The sequence below is a fragment of the Artemia sp. Qi Xiang Cuo genome, chromosome 11 (genome assembly GCF_049724085.1).
Source record: "Artemia sp. Qi Xiang Cuo chromosome 11, ASM4972408v1, whole genome shotgun sequence".
Taxonomy (NCBI): Eukaryota; Metazoa; Arthropoda; class Branchiopoda; order Anostraca; family Artemiidae; genus Artemia; species Artemia sp. Qi Xiang Cuo.
Window position 1 is genome coordinate 38,958,348 of NC_142804.1, and position 22,478 is coordinate 38,980,825.

The window sequence follows — 22,478 nt, forward strand, 5'->3', positions numbered from 1 at the left end:
AAAAAATCTGTTTACTTTCTTTTATAGCTTGGATACACTTACGCTATTTTGATTTAGTTAAATTTTAAGAGCAGAAGTAGGCCCAAAAGTTTGAATATAATACCCTCAGTCGTTCTTGGGATACTGCTGAGATGCCTTATTGGGAATTAGCATTATCACAGTGCATTTTGATTTATCTTAAGGTAACATTTAGTTTTTAAACATAATGGGCAAATGGGAGGGTGGAAGTGGAAGGGGGACTAGTTGCCCTCCAATCACTTTCGACTATTGAAAAGGGCATCATCCCTTTCTATTTTCAATCGAATGAGCCCTTTTCGAAGTTCCCACGACATTTCCTTCGATACGAAGTGCCCTGGTCTAAACAACAACAACAGCAACAAATAATACATAATACCCACATCGATCTTTACTATAAAAATGTCAAGCCTTCCAATCACTTTCGACTATTAAAAAGGGCACTTGGCCTTTCGATTTCTAATCGAATGAGCACTTTTGGAAACGACAATGCTTTCTATAAACACCTTATATGCCCCCAGGGCATAAATTACAACCCTTACCCTAAGGTCATTCTCAATGTCTGGGGGAATGATGGGCGGGGGGTATAGTTGCCCTCCAATCACTTTCAACTATTAAAAAGGCTGCTAGCCCTTTGACTTTACAATCGAATGAGCCTGTTATGAAGTTTCTACGACAACGCCTTCTATAAAAACCTTATATGCCCCCAGGGCATATAAGGTTTCTACGACAACGCCTTCTACAAAAAACCTTATATGCCCCCAGGGCATATAAGGGGGAATGATGGGCGTGGGGGGGGTTAGTTGCCCTCCAATCACTTTCGACTATTAAAAAGGGTTCTAGCCCTTTGAATTTGCTATCGAATGAGCCTTTTTTGAAATTTCTACGACAACGCCTTCTATAAAAACCTTATATGCCCCCAGGGCATAACTTAAACCCTTCAGTGAGTTATGTATATTTTTAAGTAGTAGGCTAAATATGTCAGTCAGTTATATATTTCTGTATATAACTTATATGCCTAGTCAGTGAGTTACACATATTTATAAGTAGTAGGCTAAATGTGTCACTCAGTTATATATTTCTGTATATAACTTATATAGGCCTAGTCTGTGAGTTACACATATTTATAAGTAGTAGGCTAAATATGTCACTCAGTTATATATTTCTGTATATAACTTAGATAGGGCTAGTCAGTGACTTACACATATTTATAAGTAGTAGGCTAAATATGTCACTGAGTTATATATTTCTGTATATTACTTATATTGGCCTAGTCAGTGAGTTACACATATTTTAAGTAGTAGGCTAAATATATCCCTGAATGATATATTTCTGTATATAACTTATACAGGCCTAGTCAGTGAGTTACACATATTTATAAGTAGTAGTTTAAATATGTCACTCAGTTATATATTTCTGTATATAACTTAGATAGGCCTAGTCAGTGAGTTACACATATTTATAAGTAGTAGGCTAAATATGTCACTGAGTTATATATTTCTGTATATAACTTATATAGGCCTAGTCAGTGAGTTACACATATTTTAAGTAGGCTAGTAGGCTAAACATGTCACTGAGTTATATATTTCTGTATATAACTTATATGCCTAGTCAGTGAGTTACACATATTTATAAGTAGTAGGTTAAATATGTCACTGAGTTATATATTTCTGTATATAACTTATATAGGCCTAGTCAGTGAGTTATGTATCTTTATAAGTAGTAGGTTAAATATGTCACTGAGTTATGGCCTTTGCAAAACAAAAGTGATCCGTTTATATGGCCTCCCCCAGGCCATTCAGCGTGTCCCCAGGTGGCGATAGGGAAACGCTCTACAGATATGTAGAGTACCTCCATAGGAGGCACGGACCAAGGGAGGACCTTGTCCCTGGGGGTCCATAATAGAAACTGGGGCACCCTCGCCCGGGGGCATAAATACAGGTGGAGGAGGAAGAAGGCCCCTCAAATGTACACTCAAAAGGGCCCACTGGTTTATCTACAAGTTCCTTGAGTTTGCAAACCTTCTCCCAGCAATGGGTTAAATTGCATGGTGATGCAGACCAGCAGCGCGGGAGGATCCTCTATAGGAGGACAACTATGGCAGGGCGTAAGATCCAGATCTCTGGACAACGGCCTCTGCAAAGGGCTGCCTCGACCTTTTCGGGGTACCTGCAAGACTGGGGACCTTGCGGTCAACTCTATTCCCACTTGAGGAGTGGCGCCCCTCGAGGAAATTATAGCCTAGTAAACGACACAGCATTCGCACGGGATTCTGACTAATGGACAATTCTTCTGGGATTGGTATGTTTTGATGGGCGTCTTTGGGCTGAAAAACCTCTTCCTAGCTAATTTATCTATTACGGGTTGCCTCCCCGTAGTAGCATAATATTTGTAGGCATGAATATATAATGAGTCGGAGGTAATAGGCTTGAGATTGTCTGTGCAGGATTTCGACTCTTGTTGATAGAAGAGCATCGCCAAGTGCTGAATACCATGTTGTGACCAAAATGGGCTCATGACTGCACAGATCCTCCGTCCATGGTGGTCCCAGGGAGTTCTTGCTGTTTGGTTCTTAGCCGGCTTAGGCACTTCAGTGTTAATCTGACAAGATATGTGATCCCCATCCTGCACTGGTATCCTGGATCATTGGTTTTACTGAGGCGAAAAAAATTTCAATGATTTAAAGAACATGAAAATTGGAACTTGGAATGTTACGACATTAAAAAATGACTATCGTATGGACATTTTGACGGACGAATTCAGACGATTCGAACTGGACTTATTAGGAGTTTCAGAAACTCATATCCCAGGGGTAGGAAGCCTGAAAGTAGGTGAAGTAGAATTTGTTTACTCAGGCAGGAAGGATGGGGTACATAGACAGGAAGTAAGGCTCATGATTAGTAAGGAAGCTGCTAAGTCTTGTTTAGGCTGCGAAGGTATTAATAATAGAATACTAATTGCTCATTTTATGACTAGAAAGTTCATGGTATCAGTTATAGTAGTATACGCTCCTGTAGAACCGACTGATGGAGATACTAGTGACTCAGATGAATTTTACTTACAGTTACAGGAGCAAATAGACAAGGTCCCAGGTAGAAATATGATGTTATTACTGGGAGATTTTAATGCCCAGGTTGGTAGAAATAAGGATAGATGGTATCCCAGCTTAGGTAAATTTGGTGTAGGAAAAGAAAACAGTAATGGATACAGACTTTTGCAATTTTGTAGGTATAACAATCTAGTTATAACCAATACGGTGTTTGGTCATAAAATGGCTCATAAGCTAACATGGTATTCATGTGATGGTAAGACAGCAAACCTTATTGATTATGTTATAGTAAACCGAAGACTGGCAGGATCAATACAAGATACTAGGGTATATAGGAGTGCTGTTATTGATGTTAAAAGTAAAGGAAGGGTAATTATCTCCCGGGAAGTTATGATGTTAGTAGACTCCAGGATGAGAATTTGAGAGAAACTTTCCAGGAACAGTTGAATACTAAACTTAAGAGTTTAAAATTTGATAATGTGGAAGATGGTTGGAATAATTTTAGAAAAATAATTTGTGAAGTTGCTGAAGGTGTCTTAGGGAAGAAAGCTAGAACTGCAGCTAAGAATATTAGGAAAAAAGCTTTATGTTTAACAGAAAGGAGAAGGGACTTGTACAAGAATTATTTGAGTGATAGATCGCATGAAAACAAAAAAAATGTAAAGAAAGTGGAGAAAGCATTGAAATATGAGCTAAGGAGGTGTGAAGTGGAGGCCATGGATAAAATTGCCGAGGATTTAGAAGATGCAGCTAGACGGCATAATAGTAAAATATTGTACTGGCACGTTAATAAATTGAGAGGTAGTTGTCAATCCGGACTTGTCCCAGTTAAAGATAGGAATGGGGTGGAAATTAGCGATAATGAAAAAGCTATAGCAAGATGGGCCGAACATTTTGAGAACTTGCTTAACCGAGAGAGAGCTACAAGAAAAAATGGAGAGGAAAATGAAAAAGTTTTTGATCCTTTGGATGTGAAGGAAGATTAGTTTTGTGGGGAGGAATTAGCAACAGTACTAAAAGGATTAAAGAATAATATGGCTCCAGGTGCTGATAGGGTGGTAAATGAGTTTCTTAAATATGGTAGCTCGGAGGTTACAAATAAGCTACTGAAGATTATGAATATGATTTTTGAAAAAGGGAAAGTACGTAACGATTTCAAGAAAACCTTAATTAAGTCACTTCATAAGAAAAGTGATAAAATTGAGTGTGGTAATTATTGAGGCATTAGTCTGGTCTCTGTAGGTAGTAAATTACTTAGTAATATGATACTTTTTAGACTGAGAGATGCCGTAGACAAAGTTTTAAGAGAAGAGCAGTGCGGTTTTAGAAAAGGTAGAGGATGTGTTGACCAAATTTTCACTCTTAGGTTAATAATTGAGAAGTGCCTAAGTTTTCAAACACCTTTGGTCCTCAGTTTTATAGATTATGAGCAAGCGTTCGATTCTGTTGATAGAAGAGCTTTAGTAAAGGTTTTATCCGTGTATGGTATACCAGACAAATACATTAAAGTGATTAGTGCTATGTACGAGAATAACACTGCTGCGGTTAAGGTAGGACATGAGGTTAGCAGCTGGTTTTGTATTAGATCAGGAGTTAAGCAGGGCTGTGTTCTACCCCCTTTATATGGATTATTTTGTTGGTCTTTGTTTTAAGGAGCACAGAAAAGGCAATAGGAAACCACGGAATCAAATGGGGAGGAAAAAGTCTCCTGAACTTAGATTATGCTGATGATTTAAGCATCCTAGATGAAACTGTGAGCAATATGAATGAAGTATCAGAGGTTTTGTGAGTTCAGGGTGCTAGTATTGGTTTGAAAATTAATGTTAGGAAGACTAAGTCAATAAAGCTAGGAATAAGTGAAGATGAAAAGGTGACGTTGCGTAATGAAAAAATTGATCCGGTTGGCAGCTTTAATTATCTTGGTAGTATTATTAGTAAAGATGGTGGGAGCAGTGAAAATGTTAAATATAGAATGGCCAAGGCTCAAGGTGCTTTTTCACAGTTAAAAAAAGTATGGAAGAATAGGAAGATAAGTCTGCAAACCAAGATTAGAATATTAGAAGCTACAGTGATGACAGAGGTCCAATATGGCTCTGAAGCTTGGACGCTCCGTAAAGCGGATGAAGATTTGCTAAATGTTTTCCTGAGAATTTGCTTAAGGATTATTCTGGGTATCCGGCTGACTGACCATATTTCAAACAATAGGCTGTAGGAAAATTGAGGTTCAATCCTGCTCTCTAGAGCTATAATGAAAGAAAGGTTGAGGTGGCTAGGGCATGTTGTGTGGATGAAGGATGACAGATTGCCGAAGGTTGTTCTTTTCGGCCAACCGTCTAGGGCAAAACAGAAAGCAGGTCCTCCTCGTCTGAGGTGGGAGGACGTCATAAAGAAAGATTTAAAGGAAATGGAAACTTCATGAGCGGGTGGAAAAAGGGAGGCTTTGAATATATTGTGATTGAGGAGGAACATGCGTAGCTGTTTTGGCCTCAGGCGGCTTGGTGATACGGTGAGTTGTTATTAGTAGTAGTAGTACTCGCCTGGAGCTACTTTCATATGTGCTACTAAATTTAATTTTTAAAAGAAAGAATTAAAGGTCTATTTCTTCTTAAAAAAACATTACAAACAGAAACGACACTATTTTTCCCTAGATAGGAGGTGATTAGTAACTATATAAAAAAATAAGTTTTGGACTGAAACTAAGGAACAACATTAAAACTTAAAACGAACAGAATTTATTCTGTAAAACAAAAAAGTTCATGGCAGTGTTGTTTCTAAACTAAATTTTAACCAAAAACGAGCAGAGATTAATTTGAAAAAAAAAGTTTTTCCGAGGGAAGTGAGGAGCGAAGCTGAAACTTAAAACGAATTTTTGTTTAATTTGGCATCACTTCTGCACAATGAGCTCAGTTCAATGATTGACTGTCATGTTGTATCTGAAAAGGACATTTCATGACTATCTTGTAGACAAGTTGGATTTACCCCATGTTACCAAAGATCGATATTTTAAATGGTAGAACAGATTCTAAGCATTAGATAAAAAGGGTTGAAGCCAGTAACCATCCTTTGATGGCTCTACTAACTTAGTGGAATGTAGTGTTGTGTTGATCATTCATGTATTGCAGTTCTGTGCCTGCTTTCGTTTATCTCTCTCCCTTGTCATTGTTTTTCCGTCTTAACCTTTACTTGCGACCCTCCGTGCAAAAAGCGGGGTACTAAAGTAGAAATGCTACTTGGCAGGTATCAAATTTGTTGGCAGATTTTGTCCGAAAATACCCTTTTCACATATAAAAATAATTTTTGCTCAAAGAAAAGCTGTCAAAACATAAGTTGTGCTCCGCTTTGCAAAAAGTGGGGTAGCATAGTAGCAATGCTACTTGACAGTTTTCATGGCCTAGTAAAATTTGTTGGCAGATTTTTTTCAAAAATACCAGTGCTTCCATTATTCCTGAATTTTTTGGGATTTCCCCCAAAATCTGTCTCCTCATAAACATTCTCGAAATCGGTTCCCCAAAAAATCCCCTTTTTTCAGGGTTGCCGCCCCTAGTGATTCATCATTGATGGCAATCCACCCCTAGTAACTATGACTTTCACTTGACTTGACATAATCTTTTCACTACTTTCAAAAGTTTATGTTTCAATTATTTACTACACATCAAAACCAGACATAGATCATTAAATTATTGACCTTTCTTCCTATGCTAGTAAAAGTATACTGACCTTTTTATAGTTGTAGTATAGTGATCAATGAGTATTAAGCATGCAGTTGGGTATCTATTATTTTTATAATGCCAATATCATTGGAGTGTGCAACTCAATCCATGAACTATCAGCAGTAAGCTATATACAGTATACTTGAGACTTTGAATACTATACACCATTAGCAGTATTAGAGTAAATATGATACATTACTTTAATATGATTAAATATGATTCAGAAAACTATTGATATTTCTAACTGCAAGCTATACTAAGTTACATTTGTTAATTTTGTGCAAATTTTACCTATAGAAATACTTTTTGCTCAAAGAAAAGCTGTCAAAACACAGATTGTGCTGCTAAAGTGTTGACAACTTTTGGAATTCTGCTACTGGCAGTTTTGGAACTTTTTGCACACCTGCTTGGGACAGGTTTTCGAATAAATTCATCAATTCAGTCATAATTCCCCTTCGAATAAATTCATCCATCCATTCATAATTCCTTTGTCTTTCCTAGATGCCTAGAAATTGTGTTCGGAAAACACAACACCGGGTTGGAGGAACATATGATGCAACTCAGCTACAAAACGCGCTAGCAGAGATATCTTTAAAGTGAATGTCTATGCTACAGGCTTCCAAAGTGTTTCAGATACCGCGCACTACCTTGCCTCATCGTCTTATGAAGAAGACACAAGTCAAAAAACCAGTTTCTGGTGGAGGGAGGGGCCAAGAAATTCCTGCTGAAATAGAAAAGGATATGGCTCAGGGTCTCCGAATACTTGAAAAGAGGGGCATAGGTCTCAGCAAGCAGGAATTTCTTGACCAAGTCCAAGACTATCTCATCAAGAACAAAGTTCAAACAAGATTTAAGGACAACCGACCTGTTCATGACTGGTGGGTGGGGTTCAAGTGCCGAAAAAAATTTCACTAAAGGAACCAGAAAGGTTAGAAAACAAAATACTTTTGCAGCAATCTGACCCCTTCATAATGTATGGTTTTTATGAGCTGTTGCATGAAAAATGCCACGGCGATGGATATTCTTGACAAGCCTCAGTGCTGGTTCAATTTGAACGAGACTTCTTTCTGCAGGGATCCTGGCAACACGAAAGTTGCAGGATCCAAAGGCTCACCAGTCACTCGTAGAACAGGTGGTAATGGACGTGAAAATACAACTGTCTTGGCTTGTATCAGTGCAAACGGTGAAAAACTTCCACCTCTAATAGTTTTCTCTGCAAAGAATACCTGGACCTCATGGATACCTGTAGATGGAGCATACCCTCGTGCATCTTACTCACTTACCAAGAAAGGGTGGATGACGTCTGATCTCTTTATGAACTGGTTTGAATTCCAATTTCTTCCTCATGCAAAGGGAAAGGCACTCCTCATCTTAGATGGACATGGCTCACGTCTTTCTCTTGCTCTTGTCAAACTTGCAAACGAAAATAACGTGACAATTCTCAAGCTAACTCCACATGCTTCAACCTCTCGATAAAGGGGTTTTCAAGGGAATGAAAGTGTCTTATGATCAGAATCTCGTGAAGTGGCAGAGGGAGCACCCTGGCAACATTCTGTCGAAGGAGGATTTTTTATGTCTCTTATCAAAGGTATGGGATACCTATCTCACTCCTAGTCTGATCAAAAAGTCGTTCAAAGCAACTGGAATCTTCGATCTGAGTGTTCCAAGGAGAATAAACTCATCCGTAATTGACCAGACCAAGTTTGAACCTACCAAGTTGAGATGCTATGCACAAATGAAAAAGGAACAAGAGGAAAAGGCAGGCACATCTAAAGTCACAACCACCATCAACACTGAACTAGAAAAAATTACCTTTTCTGTTACCTTTAGTCCAAAGAAGTTGTTTGGCAACCAATCAAAAACTTTTGAAGAGATTCTTCTTGAATCAATCAAGCGGCCCGACCTACCATCAGTTTCAGGAATAGAAAAACGGAAGAACATTGCAAGAGAGGCAGAAGTGATAACATCAAAAGAACATCTAGAGGTGCTTAAGAGGGAAGAAAATCTGAAACCAAAAGGCAAAGGAACTTGAACTTGGCTCTGATGATGATGATCAGAGTATTCAAGATACCATTCAAGAAAGTGACAGTGATGGCAAGGAGACACCCAGTAAGCAAAAGATTGTTCCCAAGGTAAATGAGTACTATGCAGTTAGATACGATGCCAGGAATGACGAACAAGGTTGGTACATAGGAAGGGTTCAAGACTTTCCTGACGAGGGAAAAGTTAAGCTCAAGTTTCATCACTGCTTCAGCCTTGCCAACTACTCTTTCAACTGGCCAAAGAAAGACGATATTGATACTGTGAATGACAAATACATTTTTGCAGGACCAGTAAATTTAGTGGGAACCGGACCATTTGAAATACCCCAAATCTGTCAGGTTAGAGTATCGTACAAGGCAGTTACTGGCAAGCGTCTGTAGATCTTTGCTTTATGCCCATACACGTAAGCTACAACATATATGAGTCACTTTTTGTATCTGAAGTCAAACCATAATTTGTGTGATATGTTTTTCTTTTTTAAAATATAAGCAATCATTTACATTCAGTGATTCTTGCACCTTGGCTAAGATACTTGTAATGTTTATCTGTTGGGTAAGTCAAACACTGTCGGAGTTACCCCAAAGCAGCAGAAAAAAGTATGGTCTGGCCTTTTGATGCCAGTCAGTTTGACATAAAAATTATTTGCTTATGGACTTATAGTGATTCCTCGATACCCTTTGAGATGGTGAAATCATATTATTTTTGACATATTGTTGAAAAAAGCTAGTATGGTTTGTTGTACTTCCCCCAAAGCTGGGGTAAGTCCAACATAGAATACTGCACCAACTTTGAGACCTGGTGATGGGTTACAAGCACAGTATGTGGGAAAAATCAGAAAGTGAATAATGTGGGAAACTGCTGTAAAAAAAAAAGGTTGATAGAAGATGATATGAGATACTCGTAAAAAAAAAAAAAAATCTTGAGAGTCAATTTAACAGAAAAAAACATGTTAAAGTGTCGGACTTTCCCCGATTCTCCCTATTTACTTTTGACTCCTAAATCAATATTCTTGTTTCTTATACTTGGCTTTTGTGTTTTCAGTAAAATGTTAGTTTCCTGTAATCCAACAAGCATAGAGAAGTATTGCCAATTGAGTTATTGTCATTAGTTTCATTGATCTATGTTAGATATGCTGTAAGGCAATAATTTCTGTTCGTTTAAGTTTCAACTTCTCTCTTAATTTTCCTCAGAAAAACCTTTTTTTTTAAATTAATATATGGTTCTAAAACGTGGGCGCCGCGAAAGACGGAGGAGGATTTGTAGGGTATGCAATCCGTAGCAATTGTCTACGGATTATTTTGGGTACCTGTCTGACTGGCTGTATTTCAAACAGCAAGCTGCACGAAAAATGCGGTTCGATCCCACCTTCAAGGGCTATAGTGAGAGAAAGGGTGAGATGGCTAGGACACGTGCTGCAGATGAAGGATGACCGATTGCAAAAGACTGTCCTTGATGGCAAACCATCTAGGGCCAAACAAAAAGCAGGCCATCCCCAAATGGGGTGGAAGGATATCGCTAGGAAAGATCTAAATTAAAATTGGAAGTTCTTGGGGGGGGGGGGGAAAAGACGGAGGCTTTGAACGGATCGGGATAGGGGAAGAGCTTACCTAGCTTTATTGCCGCAGGCTGCTTTGTGCTACAGTGAGTTGTAAGTAGTAGTAGTATCTTCTGAAAATTTTATATTTTTGTTCAATGCTCCAGGGATTGCGTCAACACTGAAAAGTTAGAAACTTGTATGTAGTGATGCTCATAGAAACTTTGAAGGATTGGAAATGACTCTGGGTATAAACTAATTTAGTTTGTTGGTATTTTCTGCATCAGCGAAGAAGGAGGATATCATCGGTATAAACTAGATAAGATAGAGCAAGGTAAGAAGGACATTCATAGTATATCGGTCACAAAATGGTACTGCGGATATGAAACTATTGCATTCATAAATCATTGAGCCAAACTTACGTTTAATATATAGAATTCTTGTAAGAAAAACATGTGTGTTATCAGAATTTTGAAGGCTAGTGGGTGCGAAAATTGTATTTAAGATTCTAAATTTTCAGGTTGCGGCAACCCTACCACTATGATTCTCTGGCAAGACCACCAACACCTCAAAATCCACCATTGGACGAAGAAGCTGAAGATCCTGGTCCTCAGACCTTTCCACCTGTTGAACCAACATACTCACGATATCGATATTATTCTAAACTTATTGCTCCTGGCTCAAACGAAGATGCATTGGTGGGTTTATATAAATTGTTTCATTACCTATAAAAAGACAACTTACAGGTTTCTTTCTCTTGCACATGTGTTTTGTAGTTAACTTTCAAGAACTTTGTAGGCATTTACTGTACAAGAGGAGTTGTAAAGAAAAGAAGAAAAATGATGTTATGCTAGCATTTTCAGTTGGTTTTTGAGTTTAAATTCTTTTTTGTTTATCGGACTCCACAAAGCCACAAATTAGTGTTGTCTAAATAAAGTGATGTGTCTCTCATTAAAAGATTGTCATAGAAACTTGGGAAGAAGCTTATTTGATTGGGACTTATCATTTCCCGCCCTTTTAAATGTGATCAGAGGACAACCAGGCCCTTTGCTATGCCTTTTTTGTTCCTGGGCACCCCATAGCCCCCACGGCACTGAGTAAAAATATTGAAATTGCTATATTGCTCAGAATGGGCAAAATGTCCAAAATGGTGCCTCTAATGGAGGCATAGCCCTTTGCGCCAGAAAGAACCCACCCTGCGCTCTACCAGCTACTTTTAAGCAGAAACGTAAGCATGTTGAAACTTGTTGAAGGAGGAATCTTGCACGAATTTTTGTATCTATTTGACAAGGGTGAAATAGTGAACTGGAGAAAATTGGTGCAAAAATGAGGCAAGTCCTGACTGGGTGCCAAAACGAGCTGAATCCAAATTTCAAACTGACTTGGTACAAAAATGAGTGCAAAGTCATGACTCGTTAAAACAAATTAAGTGATGATTAGGTTAAAAATAACCTAATTCCTAAACCGGGACAAAACAAGTGAAGCCCTGGTTTGTTGCAAAAACGTGGTAGGTTCCAACTGGGTGTAAAGATGGGCAAAGTTAAAGTTTGCAGACTTACTTGATGCGAATGTGAGCTTAGTCGTGATTTTGTGCAAGAAATGAGCCAAGTACTGACTTGTTGTAAAAAGGACCTGAGTCTAGATTCGGTATAAAACCAAGCTAAGCCAAATCTCTGCTTACTCCTCCCCTTATTGCCAACTTTCCAGCAGAAAGGTAGGCAGTTGCCTTTTTTCTAAATCAGAAAAATACAATGGTTTCTAGTATGTATGATTGGAGGCACAAACTTGGTCTTTGGCCCCTCCATTACCACCCCTACCGCTGACTTTTCAGCAGTGAGGTAGGTAATCTTTTTACCTGGTTGGAAGGAAACCTATGAATTATAAAAATAATTATTTTTAGAGGCATTCATCCCTTCTCAGGCCCTTTCACGAAAGTTCTCAGATCTGCTTAAGACTTATGGGTAAAGTGCCCTGGGCCAACGGGACATAAAGACAGATTCCCAGAGACTTACGATGTTTCCGAACCCCATCTACGATCTGCATGACTTTGCCTAGATCTAAGTGGAATTTTATGAACGCATTGCTGCAATCAAGGATGCTTTCTCCAAGAAAATGTAGGCCACTGACTCTTACAGTCCAAACTCTTACAGCCTTCACTGTTTTAGAAATGAAGATTTCCCCAAACTATGAAATATTGAAGCATTCTAGTCTCTGGAATGTAAAGGTAAGCAGTGTAAAATTTTTGTTGAAATCTGCGTTTGCTGTATGTACCTTCTTACCAAACCTAAGTACTTTTGGTTTTCAGTCACTTTCCTGCCAAGCTACGGCAGAAGTAGCCAGTCTCAGTGACTTCCTCCCAGAAGTGATTGATGAATCCTGTGCAAATCAGTTCTACATAAGAAAATCAGTAACGCACTTTATTGATTTGTGTCCCTGCAATACTTATATGTTTTGCTATCCTGACAAAAAAAAAATCACACGAGATAGGGGGTAAGAATTTATTTCGAATCCTAGAATTTGGTCATACGCACATCCACCACATGAATCTGTCGATCAAACTTGATTGGGAATAATATATGGAGTCCTAGTTGTGCCATTTTGGGTGTCTAGGCACAATTTGACCCATACAGGGGAAGGAGGCTGGTTCTATAATCAGGACATCTACCAAGAGGTTTATTTTGATCTCAAATTAACTTCTTAGGTTTTGCCACAGTTGCTTCATTTTGTGTATCCAGACACAATCTGACCTCTGTGATAGGAGGGGGACTCCTAAATTCATGTCATCAAGACATCTGCCAGACGGGATTGTTGAATCTGAACCAATTTTGGTAAAAAGGAAGAGTCAGTGTCGTTATTGTGCTTTTTTGAGATGATGACTAGATTTGACCTTTATAAGAGGGATAGGGCCTATATTTGTGTCATCAGGCTATCTATCCGAAGTGAATGTTTGATATCAACCAAACTGGATTAGGAATAAGCGCTTGTGTCCCAACTGTAACTTTTAGGTGTTTTAACCCGATCTGAACTTTATGAGTAATGTTAATGTCTAAATTATTTATCATCGAAACAGTAACCAGAAGATGCTGTTGCCATTCAATCAAACTTTGTGAAAAGCAAGAGTAAGCTCGGGCTTCGACTTGATCCAGATTCTGTAGGGGGTATTGGCTCCTAAATTCTAGTTAGTAGGACATCTACAATAAGTGATTGTTTGATCTTAGCCATGTTTAATGACAGGTAATTTACTAAGGTCTTCTTTATGTTTTCTGGGAATTCAGAAGCCATCAAACCTCTCAAAGAGTAGAAAACGATGAAGTATACGTAAATTTTGGTAACCAGGGTGTCTACAAAAGTGGGTTGTGGGATCTCAACCGAATTTGGTCAGAATTAACAGTTCAAGTCCTAGAAATGCCTTTTTAGAGCCGGGACCAATTCTTTCTCTGTTTGGAAGGAGGAAAGGGGTCTTTAAAATTCTCATTATGAGCACACTTACATGAAAGTGACGTCGTATCTTACCCAATTTGGGTGAAAAGCGAGAGATGAGCATCTAACTATGCATTAAAAGGCCTTTGAATAGCTAGAATTTTAATTGGTGGATCAGTAATTGCTAGGTGGGCTGGTGGAATTCATTCTGTCAAACCTGGTCAACGGCTATGATTATGGCTTTGAGTGTCCATGCTCTATTAGACCTCTATGAGAGAAGGGCTAGGTCATAGTCATCTACACCAATCAGGAGGGCTTAGTTGTGTGACCTTGGTTATATTACGTTAGGATTAGCAGCTTGGGTTCCGGTTGCACCTTTTTAGTAGTTAATTCGTATCTTATAGTCGTTAAACCATCTGCTACTGAAAGTAAATATCGTATGACCTCTTAGCTAAATTTTTGATTAAACCCACATCATCAAACAGTTCGTGGTAACGAACTGTAAGTAAGGAGCGACCCGGCTCAATGGTAATCGAAACTCTAAAAAACGGGATTTTGTTACCAATAGATACATCGAAAGAATCAGATTTTAATTCTGATTTCAAATATATAAATTTCATCAAGGTTAATCTTACCCATCAAAAGTTACGCGCCTGAGAAAATTTGGCCGATTTTCGAAAAAAGGAGGAAAGACCCCATAAAAGTTATAGAACCTTAATGAAAATCACACCATCATATTCAGCGTATCCGAGAACCCTATTGTAGAGGTTTCAAGCTCCTATCTACAAAAATGTGGAATTTTCCATTTTTTGCCAGAAGAAGGATCACGGATACGCGTTTATTTGTTTTTTTGTTTGTTTTTTTTTTTTTTTTTTTTCCAGGGGTGATCGTATCGACCCAGTGGTCCTAGAATATCGTGGGAGGGCTCATTGGAATGGAAATTGAAAGTTCTAGTGCCCTTTTTAAGTGACAAAAAAAAATGGAGGGCAACTAGGCCCCCTCCCACGCTCATTTTTTTCCCAAAGTCACCTGATCAAAATTTTGAGATAGCCATTTTGTTCAGCATGGTCGAATATATGATAAAAATGTCTTTTAGGATGACTTTATCCCCCAAAGTCCCCAGGGGGAGGGCTGAAAGTTATGAACTTTACTCAATGTTAACATATAGTATTGGTTATTGGGAAGTATACAGACTTTTTCAGAGGAGATTTTTTCTGGTAGGGGGGGGACAGAGAGGGTCGGGGGCTATATGGAAGGATCTTTCCATGAAGGAAGTTTTCATGGGGGACGGGACATTGCTATGATGGGGGCGCCGGATTTCCCAGCATTATTAAAGAAAAAGATCAGGAATTAAATAAAAAAAAACAAGTTTTTCAACTGATCAACTGATTGTGATTAAGAGGTCATTTTTAAAGAACTGAAAAAAAAAATTCGAACTATAGTTTAAAGAGCAGGGTATTGACTACGGGGCGAACCCCCTAATATACGTGTTAAAAATTTATGAATATAGAAGTTCGTTACGTAAGTTAATTCTAAGTTACGTATATTTATTACTAATAAAAACGTTCGTAAATAAAATTAAACAAGTTTCGAGAAAGCCATTTAACCAAATATAATATGCAAATTTTGTTTTAATTATTCATGTACGGAGCCAAAATCAAAACCTGCATTAATTCAAAAACGTTCAAAAATTAAATAAATAAAAAAAAACTGTTTTTGTAACTGAAAGTAAGGAACTACGTTAAAACTTAAAACGAACAGAAATTATTCCGCATTTGAAAGGGGCGGCCCCCTCATCAACGACTCTCTATTTACGCTAATTTTTTAATTTCTAAAAGCTATATTTTTTTAAACAATAAAAAAACATTAGCTTAAATAGCGAGGCCTTGAGGAGGGGCCAGCCCCTATCATATACGGAATAATTTCTGTTCGTTTTAAGTTTTAACGTCGTTCCTTACTTTCAGTTAAAAAAACTTGTTTTTTTTTTATTTAATCACACCCATAAGCCGACTGTTTAAGTTGGCCATAATTGCAGCAAGTTGTCCTGGGCGATCAGATATATGATCGAAATTAACGCTTTTAGAGAGCCGTAAAAATAGTCTTACAGTTTCGTTTTATCGTCGCTTTGGTTCATTAAGGTTATTTCTGGAGTTGTCAATTTCCACAGCAAACAACAAGCCTAAAACGAGACATATACAGCTGTCCCGTGAAACTTAGTCACACATGATGTTCCATAAGTGCGACTCATAGGCTATAGTTTCTGCAACGCTTCATGGCATTGAGGCACTGGCACCGGTGTTGTTATTAGTTTTGCCAGTTTGACGCATTCAGTAAGAAAGACGTTCCAGGGCAATGATAATAAAGGGTAATAACACATAATCGCTTATAAATGTATGTCTCGGGGTCTAATCTGATTCTCCGATACTTTTTAGGGGTGTACCTAGATATTCTTTTAGGGAGGGGAAGGAGGCTAAAATCTGAAATTTTGCTCTCAGGGGACGGGGATTTTCAGATACTTTCAAGTACTTTTCATTTAAATTTATACGACTCTGTTGATAAAAAAAGCATACGAACAAAAAGATTACGAAGGCCACAAGAAATGCCTATAAGTGTTTTTATAGTAGTAAATTTACAATCTTTCAGCATTTATTTTGTTAAATATAAAAAGTATAAGTAATTACAATTAACAAAATACCAAGTTTTTCAGGAGTATTAAGATTTTTTTATATTCTAGTATTGGGGGGGGGGGGCGGGTGGCGTGTTAGTTTGCTTGTCCCATTTGATCTCCATTCCTGTATATGCTCTTGAATAACTTTGAAACGAAAAGGAACTATACAATTAATTTGTCCAGAAGACTGTTAGGCCTTGGTTTAAAATGGGGGAAAACGACAGCATTGTTTTATATATTCGCTGGGTACATTATAATGCCTCCTGCCATCCCCTCCTCATACCCTGCTTAAAACTCAGATATTCGAGCACCTGTATTAGTCAAACCTTGGCAGAATGTGAGTTGGTATTCAATAGCAGACTCCGACCAAGAATAGTACTGTATTCAAGATTGCTGTAACGAGGGAAAGTATTGAAATCTGCTTGTTTATTGGACATTTCTATTTTAACTGTTCCCGTTTTTTATTTCAAAGTAATTTACGATATTTTATCTAATCTTTCATTTATTTTGTGATTTTAGAGGATTCCACTTCACGTGATTCCCGTCCATTTCTTGTACCCCATGATTCCTGGAGTCATTGATGTGACAGCTGGTAAACAAAGCAGCTTGGTAACCATGTAATTCTACTTTTTGATTTCTCTTTTTCATTCTTTGAATTTTAATTGTGCATATATTTTCATGAACTCGTTTATTTTTTATACTTTTTTTTAATTAATAAAATAATTGTAGTATATAGAAAAAATCTGTAATAGAGTAAGAGAAAAAAGATCGTGATGTTTTGTTAGTGGTTTGCTTAGATAGGAAGTTGGTAGTAAATTAGGTCTTCTTAGTTAGTTCGAAATATGTCTGGTTAGTTCAATTCGCAAGATACATCTAAAATTGGGTAAAACTATATGAATCTGCCTTGGGAGGCGATGGGTTTTGTTTGAATAATTGTTGCACTTCATAAAAATGCGAAAAGAAAATATGTAGGGTCGCAGAAACTGAGATCGTTAAATATTGCGAAAAGACTCTGGGGCGTAAAGTTTTTGAATCTCGTTCTTATATTTTGTTTATTATATTTTGTAAATATAGGTAAGTATGTGGTTATTCTGTTTCGTAACTATATAATGTTCTAAGTATAAGATTATTTTAATGTTGACATACATTTTATTTTTGATAATGATTTCAAATATGCAGAAGTCTCATATTTAGAAGAAATCTGCAGAAGTATGATATTTCTGACGAGCTTTCTGTCTATTAAATTTAAAACCAATTTTTTTTTCCTGAACAGTGAAGTGGGAATTTGAAACTTAAAATGGACAAAAATGAATAGATTGTCAAACGTAAATTGAGTAGAAATATCTGTGGATCAAGAAATGAAACTTAAAACGGAACAAACATGAAAAAAAACGTCAGTGAAGTCAAACTTAAAGAAATCATAAAGCACCCAGAGTAAGGACGGTGTTTCTGCTTCAACTGTTCATTTTGTTCAGCCAATTGATTTCCTTATAACTCAAAGGAATGAACTCAGAAGGGAGAAACTATTGGTGAAAATTTATGACATGTTAGACTACTAAATCAATCAAACAGTAAATTCATTTAAATTAAACAGAGACAAATTACAGAACCTTAGACTCCCACAAAAGTTCTTTAGCCTGTGAGAGTGGGAGACTAAACATTACACTAAATAATAGAAGTAATTATAGATAATAGCGCACTTATATTAATCACATTAAATAATAACACAAACAAAACAAGCTGAAAGGAAAGATAGAGGGGGAAAAGAGAAGCGAGGAGAGAACTAGCTTTCTAGACATAGGAGGTGGTCAGTTAGCTCTTTTTTAAATTGTCCATAAGAATGACAATAAACTAAATTGATTGTTGCAAATTTATTGAAATTAGAAAATAGAATTCATGTAATTTTGAGCAGTATTTAGCTATTATAATCTTGAGGATTCAAGCGGGTGGATTGAGGAAAAAGAAGATAAACTCTATCAGCTTGTTGTTAGACCTCAGATAAGGAAATTTATACCAGTTAAATAACTCTCCTTCAACCACTGGTTTTCTTGTGAATTCTCTAAATATTGTTTTTAAGACAAAGTTGTTGACGTAGGGTGTTGACGAGATGGAAGTTAGCCAGTCTTCTGGCTGTAGAATTGACACATTCAGTCTTAGTCCAGGTCTGAGATTCCGATTCTCAAACCTTCTTGCAAAATTTTTACTTAGCTTGAAACCATAAATGATTCTATGTTTTTACATTTATTTGTTTTTTTTTACTACTGTACTGATTTTTGTTTAAGGATGGAAAAATATGTCTTACTGCAGTAGTTAGTTATAGGTAGAGGCTGCTTTAAATTTATAGGTAAATAAATCTCTTTTAAAGAAAATAGACTTTTTTCAAGTTAAGGGACTTCTTATGCCAAATCTACTATATCTTTGGGGAGTAAAAGAAATGTTACACTTTCTCGTAAATTATATAATAGTAGCTTGATTCCCCGTCCCCAGTTACGCCATTTATTGTGACAAGGAAAAAAGAAATACTGTATAAAAATACAACTTTGTTTTTAGTTAAGTGCAAATGACGCTTTAGCCGTTTGGGAGAGAGGGGGGGGGGCTCAGAATAAGCAACACTGTCCTTATTAGTGATAGCTTATGACTGTATTAGGTTTAACTTCACTGTTCGATTCGATTTTGTTCGTTTTTAATTTTATTTTTTCACTTAAATTATTGTTTGCTTTTTTGAGTTTGACATCTTAGATAAGTGGGCTTCTGATCGTTATTTTAAATTCGCTCTTTACATCTAAAAAAAGTATCGTTTTTAAAATTCATTCAGTTTGGTTTTATTTCATGTAATTTCTGTATATTTCTGATAGTTTCTACATATATTATTAGTTTTAATGTTCTCTAATATGTTTTACTAATTTGAGCACTAAACTGTTAATCAATAGTAGAAGCGTTGCCAATCTACTGAAGCCCCAATGTTTCTATATTAACTCCTGTTGGAGGGGGTGGGTACATAAGAGGCATGTTGTTCTTTATAGAGTCTCGCGGATTGCGTTGATAATTATTTACTAGCAACTAACCGCAATTCTTCTTCCACGGACTTGTGGTACCCTAGAAAAGTTTTGGATAGTATCATTTGCCCAGGATTGTCGGTTTTCGTTTGCCGGGATATTTGAGACCTCTTTTTCTGTTGCTGGATCACTTTCAGTTTTTTTTCAAGAAAATGGTTTTGTTATGCAGAATCAAAACTTTTAATCTTCTTCTCCTTCTCTGGCTTAGGCTATTGGGTTATGATTATCTCAATTGCAGTGCTTCTGGACAGAAACGAATATTGTCCATGGAAAATAAATAAACTTATTTGTTTTTTATATATATGGCTTTGAAAATGAACTGGATATCAAAAGAGCAACATTTACTTAAGAAAGTCTTAACGTGGACGGCATTTCTCCATCTGTTTACCATCTGTAAGTCACTTCTTTGCTGATTGCTCTTCATGTAACTTAACTGTTTGAAAATAGGTTTAAATGGTTTAAGCCTAGTAAGCTGGCTTAAGCCTAGTAAATGGTTTAAGCCTAGTAAGCTGAAAACAGTCCTTAAAATATAATGTTCCAACGCATTAAAGTACATTGCCGAAAAATAAAAATTACATGAATAAACAATAGTATTTTGCATAAATTATAAAAATACAGATAAAACCTTACACAGAAGCTTGAAATGCGATTAGTGTCTTAAAAGAAGAAAATACGTAAAAAAGGAAAATACATAAGAAAGTTGGAAATAATTTATTTTAAATAGTTCAATCTTGTATCTTTCCAAAGAAGATTATTTAAAATTTTCGAGCTATGAAATATGAATCTGATAAAATCTTTTGAAACCCAAAAAAATCTTGACACAAAAGCTACCGAAAAAAAACTAGATACCCAAGTTATTGGAAAAATATTTCTGAAAACCATAGTCTTCTCTTCGAAAGACCATCATGAATTAATTACACGAACTATTGGCAAAAAAAAAAACCAGTGCCAAAATGGATTGCTCATTATTCTCACTGCGGTTTTAGCCTTCTCTGTGTTTCTCTTATTCAGTTTTCTATTTTTTATAGCTTTGCAATATGGAATACAATGATGGGAACCTCATTACTAACCATGCCTTGGGCATTAGAACAAGCTGGTTTAGCTCTTGGTTTATGCTTGATGGTCTTAGTTGCCGGAATATGCTTCTATACGGCATGGCGGATACTCTCAACGTTTAAATTTTATGGTAAGGAGAAGCCTAATATTTAAGTCGAGTTTTTAAATTTGGAAATTTTTTGGAGCAAACCTGATTTCATGTCTAATTTTTATGCGTACATCTACTGTTGAAGAAAATTGACCTTAGACACTACACACACACACACACACACACATATATATATATATATATATATATATATATATATATATATATATATATATATATATATATATATATATATATATATATATATATATATATATATATATATATATATATATATATATATATATATATATATATATGACATTCTTTATTTGACATTCTTAACAAAATGCAAATGAGATTTTACGAAACAAATTTTTGATCACTCAAATGTTTATACCTATTGCAATAAATGGGATTCAGATTACATTTTTGTATTCAATTTATTTACTCTGATCCATGATCAGTTGAGCCACCCACTAACTAAATCACTAAATATTTAAAAAGAAGTGAAGGAAATGCATAATTATTATGGAAAATTTTAATTTATTCTTTTTTGTGATTGCTCAGGGTTTGTTCAGATGCACCATCTTTGCTGTAATAACGGTAGGTTTCTACTGAGAACTGGTGTCTGTCCCAAGGTTTGCATTGCTGCATTTTTTTCTGTTTTTAACATTAGATAGCTTACCTGTAAGAGATGCATCAAAGATACAAATTTGCTTACATCGATTTTGCCCGACGCATCCGTTAGACCGTATGCTATTTTCAACTGCCTTAAGAAAATATTTTAGCACAGTGAGTGAACCATCATGAACTTGCCAAAAAACAACCAACAGCTTTTACGCAAAATTGCTATAAAAAAAGAAGAAGATAAAAATCCTCCCGAGATACTGATGACGCACAGGACAGGACCTCTGATCAATGCTTCGGTCCAAGGCCGTATACAGAGGGTGTAGGAAGTTTGAACCCCCTTTCCCGAAATGTTTGTTCGACTCATAAGAAAACGTAACAAAAATGAATTTTAACAAGTTTTGATGCGTATTTTAAAGTTTTATTGTAAGCCACCCCGAAAAAAATCCTTTTGTACCCCCCCCCCCCCAAAAAAAAAATCAAAAAAAAATCTGCGGACTCTTCGAGAGTATTATTTGAGTGTGCAAATTAAAATCCAATGGGGTCCTGTGACACTGAACAAGATAGTTGGAGTTAACTAGTTGGAACTTTTGAGTGATACGTTATCATAGACAAGTCAGGTTGACCTTCTTTAAAGTTATCCCTGTTCTAAATATACGTTTACGTTTATATAGTTTTGTATGAATACACGAAGTATAGCTAGTACCAAATACCATCCTTTAAGAATGAAGAAGTCTGAGACCAACTACTACTACTACTGCTAACAACTTACTGCAGCACCAAGCTGCCTGAGGCCAACTTACCTACGCACGCTTTTCCTCCATCCCAGTCTGTCCAAAGCCTCCCTTTTTACACTCTTAAGAAGTTTCCATTTCCCTTAAATTTTTCGCTACGACATCTCTCAACCCATTCGGAGACGACCTGATTTTTGTTTGGCCCTAGACGGTCCACCGACATGGACGATCCTTGGCAATCTGTCTGTCCTCCTTTATTTGCAGAACGTGTCTTAGCCATCTCAATCTTTCTCTCATTCTAGCGTAGTGATATATGCTTGAAATGGTTTATATTTTTGTTTATTATGTTAAATAAAGTCAAAGTCAAGTAGAAAGTGGGATTGAACCAAGTTTTTCGTATAGCTTACTGTTTGAGATACGGTCAGTCAGTCGGATACCCAAAACAATCCGTAGGCAATTTCTCTTGAAATCATCC

The 22,478-nt window shown here is 36.7% G+C and overlaps 1 protein-coding gene across 4 annotated transcripts in view; it reads left to right on the plus strand.

The window, feature by feature from the left end:
* The window catches only part of LOC148946962 (neutral amino acid transporter 9-like), an 82,246-nt gene that overhangs the window by 31,523 nt on the left and 28,245 nt on the right, over positions 1-22,478 (plus strand). For 3 of the 4 annotated variants that reach the window (XM_089096764.1, XM_089096767.1, XM_089096765.1), the window contains exons 2-4: positions 10,872-11,049; positions 16,959-17,056; positions 20,524-20,681. In XM_089096764.1, coding sequence (XP_088952890.1) covers positions 10,872-11,049; positions 16,959-17,056; positions 20,524-20,681 — 434 coding nt within the window. The other variant, XM_089096766.1, reaches the window with a different exon arrangement.